A 9,577-nucleotide genomic window follows, 5' to 3' on the forward strand; every position below is an offset into this window, starting at 1 on the left:
CAGCACCCCCTGCCCGGCGACACATCCCGGCTCCGTCAGGGGGTCCCCGGCATCGTCCCCCAGCCGGGGCCAGCGCATCCCCCTGGATTGGTGCCCGGAGGAGTGGGGGAGGGGGACCCCCCGATGCCACCGGGAGCCCCGACACCACGGTGACGGGCTCAGCCCCGTGCCACACGTGTGTATGTGTCGTGTCCCCCCCACGCCCTGCCAGCCCCGTCCCTACCTGGGGGGCTCGGGGTGGGTGACGGCGATGCGCGGGGGGCCGCAGAGGGGCAGCGTGGTGGGGCGTGGGAGGCCGGTGGGCTCCGGCGAGCGCGGCCGCTCTGGGGGCTTCCAGGGGGGCAGCTGGAGGCTGGCGGAGAGACGGCGGCGCCCGCGGCACAGGTTGGCGCCCAGCATTGCCGGGGACGGTGGGGAGCGGCTGCAGCACCCGGGGGCCGGTGGCTCCGGGGGGGGCTGCGAGGAAGGGATGGGGGCAGGTCAGAGGGGGTGGTGTGGCACGGTACGGCACGGCACGGCACCGCGTGGCGAGCGAGCCTCACGCCTCAAGGCACGGCACAGCACGGCATGGTGCCACATGGTGAGCAAGCCCCACATCACAGAGCATGGCATGGCACGGCACAGCGTGGTATGGCACAGCATGGCACGGCACGGCACAGCACGGCACCCCATGGCCAGAGAGCCTCACACAACACGGCGTGGCACGGCACTGCGTGGCATGTCATGGATTGGCACGGCACGGCACCACGCGGTGTGGCACGGCACGGCCAAGGAGCCTCACGCCACATGGCACAGCGCGGCACGGTATGGATTGGCGCGGTACAGAACGTCACAGCGTGGCACGGCACGGCACGGCACGGCCAGGGAGACTCACACCACATGGCGTGGCGCGGCACGGTACAGCACGGCACCCAGGCAGCAGCCCCTCACCCTGTGCTGTGGGTCCCCGGGGCTGGGGTATGGAAGGGACCCCCCAGTGCCCCCATATAAGCTCCCATTGGGACCCCATCCCCACCCCGGTGCCCCCCGGTGCTGCCTCACCTCCTCCTCGGGCCCGGCCACGTCGCTCCGGCTCTTCCTCATGTGCCCTCCCGGTGCCAGGGCTCAGGGTGCGGGGTCCATGTGGGGGGCCTGGGGAGACCCCGCCACGTCACGGGGGGCTGCGGCACCTGAGGGTGAGAGCTGAGGGTGAGAGTGGGGAGACCCCCAGCACCCCCCCGGCACCCCCCGGCAGCCCAGCCTGTGCTGGGACTGGGGGTCCCTTGAGCCCTGACACGCTCATTGCGGCCGCGGTACAACCGGAGCCCCCCGTTGGCTCATCCCCCCCTGCGCCCCCATGTGCCAGTGCCGGGGAGTCCTGGGGGGGCCCTACCAGTGGGTGAGCTCCCATGGCAGCTCCCGGCAGCCCCAGATCCCACCTCGGGGACCCCCGGCTCCTCCTGGCAAAGGCTGCCAAGGAAACCCTGGTATTGTGCTCCACGGCATCACATCCCGTGGCATCCTCGGCCATGGCATCCTCGGCCATGGCATCCTCGGCCACGACACCATTGGCCATGGCACTGTTGGCCACAACATTGTTGGCCACGGCATCGTTGGCCATGGCACTGTTGGCCACAACATTGTTGGCCACGGCATCGTTGGCCATGGCACCGTTGGCCACAACATTGTTGGCCATGACATCGTTGGCCATGGCACCGTTGGCCACAACATTGTTGGCCACGGCATCGTTGGCCATGGCACCGTTGGCCACAACATTGTTGGCCACGGCATCGTTGGCCATGGCACCGTTGGCCACAACATTGTTGGCCACGGCATCGTTGGCCATGGCACCGTTGGCCACAACATTGTTGGCCATGGCACCGTTGGCCATGGCACCGGCATCACGCCCTGCGGCATCAGCATCGCACCTCACAGCATCCCATCCCCCGGCACCGGCATCGCTCCCCACGCCCGCTGTCCCCCGCCGGCAGTGCCGGGCCTTGGGGGGGTCCCGGCGGTTGATGGGGGGGGGCGGGGCTGAGTGATGCCGGGGGGTCCCCCACTCCTGTCCTACCCAATGGTGGGATGCGGGGAACCCCTTGGGGACCCTCCCCAGTGCCAAGCACCGTGCTGTGGGGTTTCAGGGGAACCCCCCCCACCCCGCCCCTCCCCACCATCCTCAGGGTGCTGACCAGGGTGGCAGGACCCTCCCCCTCCCCTGGTAGGTGCTTCCCCCCCTCCCCCCCACGGCCTGCACCAGATTTGGGAATTATTTTCTGGATAAAGTACTCGACGCCTCAGCAAGGGGGCGGGGGAGTGGGACCCCCCATGCCGCCCCTTCCCCCCACGCCGCCCCTTTCCCCACATCTCCCCCATCCCCCGCTGGAGACCCTGTCAACCCATCCCCCCGCACTGGGACCCCCACTGGTGAGGGCTGTGGGGGGCCGAGAAATGGCGGGAACGGGGGTCCCCATGGGATTTGGGGGGCGGCTGAGGGACAGCGCCCCCACGTGCCTTGGGTGGGCAGGGGTGTTTGCGGGATGCTGGGGACGGCACCTATGGGTGCTCCCCCCTCCCGGCAGGGCCGGCTTCGGGACTCTGCAGCCCCCAGAGTGGGTTGGGGTACACCGGGAGGGGGGGTCCCCGGTGTGACCGAGCCCCCCGTGCTCGGGGTAACCCAGCCCAGTACCCGGGGCCTCACGGAGCCCCCCCAGCCCTAGGGATACCCGGTCCTACATCCCATCCCGCCCCCCCGGACCCCCCCCGGGCCTGCCCCCCCGGGCCCCCCCATCCCCTCCCCCCGCCGTCTAACCGGGCTGCAGCCGCCGCCCGCCGCCGCTCCCGGCCACCGCCCGGTGCCGGGGCTCCCCCGGGGCTACCGGAGGGATGCTCGGGGCCGGGGCAGCACCTGGGGAGGGGCGGGGACGGGGCTCCCGGAGCGGCGGGGACGGGAGAAGGGGCCGCCCCGGTGCCGTTCCCGGTACCGGTGCCGTTGCCGGTGCCATTCCCGGGGCCATTCTCCGTCCCGGTGCCATTGCCGTTCCCAGTCCCGTTCCCGTTCCCAGTCCGTGTGCCGTTCCCGTCCCCGTTCTCAGTCCGGGGCCGTTCCCGGGGCCGTTCCCGGGGCCGTTCCCGTTCCCAGTCCCGGTGCCGTTCCCAGTCCCGGTACCGTCCCCATACCTGGCCGGCTCCCGGTGCCGCGGCGCTCCCCGGCATCCACCTGCCTTCGCGAACGGCGGCGGCGGCGGAGCGGGGCGAGAGGCGGCCCCGGTACCGGCCCCGGTGCCACCGAGAGCGCCCGGTGACAGCGGCGGCGCCGGCGGAAACGGCTCCCCCCCGCCCCCCCCTTCCCCGGCCCGGCCCCACGCGGGTCCCGTGTGTGTCCCCACCCCGGCATCCCCGGGGATCCCCGGCGTCCCCAATACCCCCCCGGTGTCCCCAATGTCCCCGCCCCGGCACCGGGGACCCCCCAGCGCTGCCCCACCCCACCCCTGATACCTCCATGCATCCCCTCCATGTCCCTCTGTCCCCACATCGCTGGGCCACCGTGTCCGTCTGTCCCCATGTCCACCTGTCCCCATGTCCCTCTGTCCCTATGTCCCCAGGCCACCGTGTCCATCTGTCCCCATGTCCCTATGTCCCCAGGCCACCGTTTCTGTCTGTGCCCATGTCCCTCTGTCCCCAAGCGCCATGTCCCCCTATGTCCCTCTGTCCCTATGTCCCTCTGTCCCCACGTCCCTGGGCTACCGTGTCTATCTGTCCCCATGTCCCTCTGTCCCCAAGGCACCATGTCCTCTCATGTCTCTCTGTCCCCACGTCCCTGGGCCACCATGTCCGTCTATCCCCATGTCCCTCTGTCCCAAAGGTGCCATGTCCCCTCATGTCCCTCTGTCCCCCCATGTCCCTCTGTCCCCTGGTCCCCAGCTGTGCAGCACCTCCCTCCCCACGGGCCCCCGTGTCCCCCCCCACGCCCGCCTGGGCAGACCCTGACTGATGGGGGAGAGGGGAGCCCCCTAGCCCTTAGGGCGTCGAGCGGCATAGCCCTGCCCTTCCCCCGCCTTTTTCAGCGCGCGTGTCTCTTTAAAACCCGCGCCATCTTTGTGCCGGGCGAGGCGGCCGTGTCTTTGGCGGGTTGTGCGCATGCGCAGGGTGACCGCGCAAGCGGAAGTGCGTGCCGCGGCGCGCCCGGAAGTGCGCGAGTTGCGGGCGGAAGTCGGGCGGGGCGGGGGCTGGAGGGTTCGAGAAGCGGCCGGAGGCGGCCCCGGGGCGGCCCCGCCATGGTGGATTATAGCGTGTGGGACCACATCGAGGTGTCGGACGATGAGGACGAGACTCACCCCAACATCGACACGGCCAGTCTCTTCCGATGGCGGCATCAGGTGAGGCGGGGCGGGGGGCGGCCTCGTCCTCCCGCCCCGCTCCCCGGGGCCGGCTCCCCAGAGAGGGCCGTTCCCATGGCAACAGGCCCCGGGACCCCGGGGGGGGAGAAGGGGGAGCCCCCGGGAGGAGGGGGGTGTTCCCCGTTCCCATGGCAATGGGTTCCGGGACCCCCGGGGGGGGGAGAAAGGGGAGCCCCCGGGAGGGGGGATGTTCCCCGTTCCCATGGTAACGGATCCCCGGACCCCCATGGAGGGGGAGTAAGGGGGAGCCCCTGTGGTGCGGGAGGAGGGGGGAGCCCTGGGTGGGGGGTGTTCCCCTTTCCCATGGCAACGGATCCCCGGACCCCCGGGGGGGGAGGGGGGGAGAAAGGGGGCGCCCCTATGGCGGGGGAGAAGGAGGTGTGTGTCTCCCGTTCCCATGGCAATGGATCCCAGGACCCCCATGGAGGGGGGAGCGCCCATGGCGGGGGTGGTGGTGTTCCCCTGTTCCCATGGTAACGGGCACTGGGATCCCCATTGGGAAAGGGCTCCCTCGTTTCTATGGCAACCGTCTCAGGGACCCCCATGTGAGGGAGGGTACCCCTGTTGCCATGGCAATCAGCGGGTGGGGGGGCTGCGCTGCCCCACGTCCTCCAGGAGCCGGAAGAAGCCGAATCCTTGCTGCTATATTCCGGAATCAGCCTCAATTTAACAGGAAGACAGGGAAAAAAAAAAGCTGCATCCTGATCCCTTCCCTCCCAAATGCCACAAAACACCCCGGAGCCGTGCTGAGGGACTTGAGTTTTTCCCCTAAATCAGCTTTTTTTGGGGGTGGGGGATGTTGGTCACCCCTCATGCTTCACCTTATTCCCAAGGGATTAACAGATCTGGGAGAGTGTGTGGGGTTTCCTGGAGCGGGAATTAATGATCCACCCCCCTCTCTAACCTCTTCCCATCCTGTCGCCTTCCAGGCTCGAGTGGAGAGGATGGAGCAATTCCAGAAGGAAAAAGAAGAGCTGGATAAAGGATGCCGGGAATGCAAGCGGAAACTCGCCGAATGCCAGAAAAAAATGAAGGAGTTGGAACTGGCGGATGCGGAAAGCGGGAAGGGGGAGCTGGCGAAGCTGCAGGCCGAAGCCCAGCAGCTGAAAAATGAAGAGAAAAGCTGGGAAAACAAATTGGAAGAATTAAAAAAGAAGGAAAAGAACATGCCTTGGAACGTGGACACCCTCAGCAAGGACGGCTTCAGCAAGGTGGGTTTTGGGGAGCCCCCCACCTGTGTCCCCCCACCCTCGCCCTGGGATGGCGGCTCACGTTCCTTCCCCTCCCCAGAGCGTTTTCAATGTGAAACCGGAGGAGAAGGAAGAGACGGAGGAACAGAAAGAGAAAAAACACAAAACCTTCGTGGAGAGATACGAGAAGCAGATCAAACACTTCGGTGAGCGGCACGGCGGGGGTTTGGGGGGACGAACGCTGCGCTCCCTTTCTGGGGGGGCTCCCTGTGGCCTGGGAAGACACTTGGTCTAGGGACTATTTGGGCCCCCTTTTCCTCCCCCTTGACTATTTGACCATTTGACGTGGGTTTTTCCCCAATACCTCCCGCCCGCTCCCGCGGCCGAGGCGAATCTTCGCACATTGCCGTCATTAATCGCAATTTTGGGGGGTTTTAATTTAACCTCGGGATGAATCATCACCCCCCTACCCCTCCATTCCCACCTTTTTTATCCCTGACAAGGTTTTTTTTTTATTATTTAACTGGTGGAAACCCCCCCCATCCCCCGCTAACTGGGGCTGCCCTGCTTTGCAGGGATGCTGCGGCGCTGGGACGACAGCCAGAAATATCTCTCCGATAACCCTCACCTCGTTTGCGAGGAGACGGCGAATTACTTGGTCATCTGGTGCATCGATCTGGAGGTGGAAGAGGTGAGAGGAACCGTGCCGCGGTTGCCATTTCCTCACCGGTTTTTCTGCCGCGGGTTGGTTTGCTTTTCCTGTCAGAAATCAGGGATTCGGGGAATGATTTAGGCGGGGAAAAAGAGGCTTAAGGTCATCGAGACCTGGTGTTAAGCTTAAGTAGTACTGACTCTGCCGCTAAACCGTGTCCCTCGGCACCACCTTGGTGCGTCTTTTAAATCCCTCCTGGGGATTTTTAAATCCCTCCTTCCTTCTTTTTTAGCAAGGCCTGTTCTGACAGGATGAGTGGGATGATTTTAATCATGGAGAATGTCCTGGGTGCGAAGGGACCCGCAGGGACCATCGAGCCCAGCTCCCGGCCCTGCCCAGGACACCCCAAATTCACACCGTGTCTCTGGGGGCCTTGGCCAAGTGCTCCTTGAATATCGCCGGGCTGGTGCCGTGATGCCTCCCTGCGGAGCCTGTTCCAGGGCTCCCCCACCCTCTGGGGGAAGAGCCTTTCCCTAACACCCAGCCTAACCCTCCCCTGGCACATCTCCCTGCCATTCCCTCGGGCCCTGGCGTTGGTCACCAGAGAGCAGAGACCAGCCCTGCCCCTCCTCCTCCCCTTGGGAGGGAGCTGCAGAGCGCCATGAGGGCTGCCCTCGGCCTCCTCTGCTCCAGCTGAACAAACCCAGGGACTCCAGCCGCCCCTCGTACGGGTTCCCCTCTAAACCCTTCCCAACCCCGTGTCCCTCCTCTGGCCACTCTCTAGGAGCTTATGAGGAAAGTTGTGTCAGGGCAGGTCTAGATTGGAAATTAGGAACAATTTCTTGACTGAGAGAGCGGTCAGGGAGTGGCACAGGCTGCCCAGAGAGGTGGGGTAGTCGCCATTTCTGGGGGGGTTAAACACCGCGCAGACGTGGCCCTTGGGGACGTGGTTTATTGGGGGGGGCGAGGTTGGGTTGGGGCTGGACTTGATGATCCTCGAGGTCTTTTCCAACCTTTATGGTCCTATGAAAGTCTGAGAGACCTGGGCTTGTTCAGCCTGGAGAAGAGAAGGCTGAGGGGGGGTCTCATCAGTGCTTATAAATACCTGAGGGGTGGGTGTCAGGGGGATGGGGCCGGGCTCTTTTCAGTGGTGCCCAGCGCCAGGCCAAGGGGCAACGGGCACAAGCTGGAACTCAAGAAATTCCACTTAAATATGAGAACAAACCCCTTCCCTGTGCGGGTGCCAGAGCAGGGGCACAGGCTGCCCAGAGAGGCTGTGGGGTCCCTTCCCTGGAGACATTCACACCCTGCCTGGACGCAGTCCTGTGCCCCCTGCTCTGGGGGTGCCTGCTCGGGCAGGGGGGCTGGATGAGGTGACCCCCAGATGTCCGTTCCGACCCACACCATTCTGTGATTCAGTGACTCTTCCCGCCCCCCCCGCCCAAAAAAAAAAAGGGGGTTCCCCTGACCTCCCTGACGCGGGGAACCTGGAGCAGGTGAATTCGTGGGGTCCTCACATCCCTTTCCCCCCTCCCTCCCCAGAAACACGCCCTGATGGAGCAGGTAGCCCACCAGACCATCGTCATGCAGTTCATCCTGGAGCTGGCCAAGAGCCTCAAGGTCGACCCCAGGGCTTGTTTCAGGCAGTTTTTCACCAAAATTAAGGTAAGACTACATCGGACCCCCACGCCCCCCCAAAACCCTTTGAGGGAGGTGGTTTTTCCAGCTCTCCGGCACCGCAGTGAAGAGATGGAGCCGGGTGGGCCCCCGGGGTGGATTTTGGGGGAGGGAAACGGGGGTTTAGGGGCACCCGAAGACCCCCCCGTCGCCCCCTTCCCCCCGCAGACGGCCGACCAGCAGTACATGGAGGGCTTCAACGACGAGCTGGAGGCCTTCAAGGAGCGGGTGCGAGGCCGAGCCAAGATCCGCATCGAGAAGGCGATGAAGGAATACGAGGAAGAGGAGCGACAGAAACGCCTGGGCCCCGGCGGGCTCGACCCCGTGGAGGTGTACGAGTCCCTGCCACCCGTGAGTAGCACCCCGCGTCCATTTTTTTGGGGATAAATGAGCAAAATTTGGGTGTGCTTCATGGTTTAACGGCTCGGGGAGTTCCTCATGTGCCTCGCCTTCGGCCTCGCAGGAGCTGCAGAAATGCTTCGACGTAAAAGACGTTCAGATGCTGCAAGACACGATCAGCAAAATGGATCCAACCGTGAGTTTATTTCCTTCCCCGACACCCCGGGGGGGGCTTCTGGGGTGCCCCTCAACAGACCCCCCCACCCAAACCTTCCCCTCACCCCCAAAATCCTTTCCAGGAGGCCAAATACCACATGCAGCGATGCATCGACTCGGGGCTCTGGGTCCCCAACGCCAAGGGCGGGGAAGGAGCCGACAAGGGCGGCGGCGAAGCCGTTTATGAGGAGATTAAGAAGGAAAACGGCGCCGAGGAGAAAGGAAACGCGTGAGCTGGGGGGGTGGGGGGTGGGGGGGGTGTGAAAAAGGCGTAAATCACGAGAAAATGGGGTGTAAAGCATAAAAATGGGGCTGTAAAGTGTAATAAAAAGGGTGTAAAGTATAAAAAAGGGGGTGTAAAGCATCAAAAAAGGGTGTAAAATATAAGAAAAAGGCGTGAAGTCTAAAAAAGGGCGTGTAAAGACTAAAAAAAGGGGTATAAAGTCTAAAAAGCGTTAAAAAAAAGGGGGTAAATCATCAAAAATGGGGCATGAAGCATTTAAAAAAAAAAAAGGGTGTAAAGGGGTTTACCCTGTGCTCCCCCCTCCTCCCCGCTCCCCCCCCCGCTTCCCCCCCGCCCCCCCCCCCCCCTTTCCACACTGTAGAGACGTTTTGGGGAAGGTCCGTGAGCTGTTTGTGCCCCTCCCCCCCCTTCCCCTGCCCTCCAGCCCGGCGGGGAGGGGGGAGGTTTGGGGGGATGGGGGGGTTTGGGGGGGCCCCGCAGTGGCGGCGCCTGGGGGCTCTTGTGTGGAATAAAGAGATTGAAGGAGTTGGGTGTGAATTTAGGGATGGGGAGGGGTGGGGATGGAGTGGAGCCCCCCCCCCCCGCCCAGAGAGCCCCTGGGCGGGGGGTGTGGTGATGGAGCGTGCCCCCCCTCTTCCTCGTTGGGATCCAGCTGCGCCCCCTCTGGCCCCACCCCCCGTTGGGATCCAGCTGCACCCCCTCTGGCCCCTCCCCCGTTGGGATCCAGCTGCGCCCCCTCTGGCCCCACCCCCCGTTGGATCCAGCTGCGCCCCCTCTGGCCCCTCCCCCCGTTGGGATCCAGCTGCGCCCCCTCTGGCCCCTCCCCCCGTTGGGTTCCAGCTGCGCCCCCTCTGGCCCCTCCCCCCGTTGGGATCCAGCT

The 9,577-nt window shown here is 64.9% G+C and overlaps 2 protein-coding genes across 2 annotated transcripts in view; both read left to right on the plus strand.

The window, feature by feature from the left end:
* AP1M2 (adaptor related protein complex 1 subunit mu 2) overlaps window positions 1-153 on the plus strand; it is a 3,817-nt gene extending 3,664 nt beyond the window's left edge. The window contains 1 exon segment of the mRNA XM_075076080.1: window positions 101-153. Within this exon segment, the coding sequence (XP_074932181.1) occupies window positions 101-153 (53 nt within the window).
* A 4,019-nt stretch (window positions 154-4,172) lies between these two features.
* On the plus strand, window positions 4,173-9,039 carry CDC37 (cell division cycle 37, HSP90 cochaperone). The gene is made up of 8 exons (XM_075076120.1): window positions 4,173-4,358; window positions 5,309-5,590; window positions 5,670-5,775; window positions 6,145-6,260; window positions 7,764-7,886; window positions 8,067-8,249; window positions 8,362-8,433; window positions 8,537-9,039. Exons 1-8 carry the CDS (start codon window positions 4,257-4,259, stop codon window positions 8,684-8,686), a joined length of 1,134 nt encoding a protein of 377 aa, XP_074932221.1. The 5' UTR covers window positions 4,173-4,256; the 3' UTR covers window positions 8,687-9,039.
* Window positions 9,040-9,577: the final 538 nt, after the last annotated feature.

The sequence above is a fragment of the Phalacrocorax aristotelis genome, chromosome 28 (genome assembly GCF_949628215.1).
Source record: "Phalacrocorax aristotelis chromosome 28, bGulAri2.1, whole genome shotgun sequence".
Classification (NCBI taxonomy): Eukaryota; Metazoa; Chordata; class Aves; order Suliformes; family Phalacrocoracidae; genus Phalacrocorax; species Phalacrocorax aristotelis.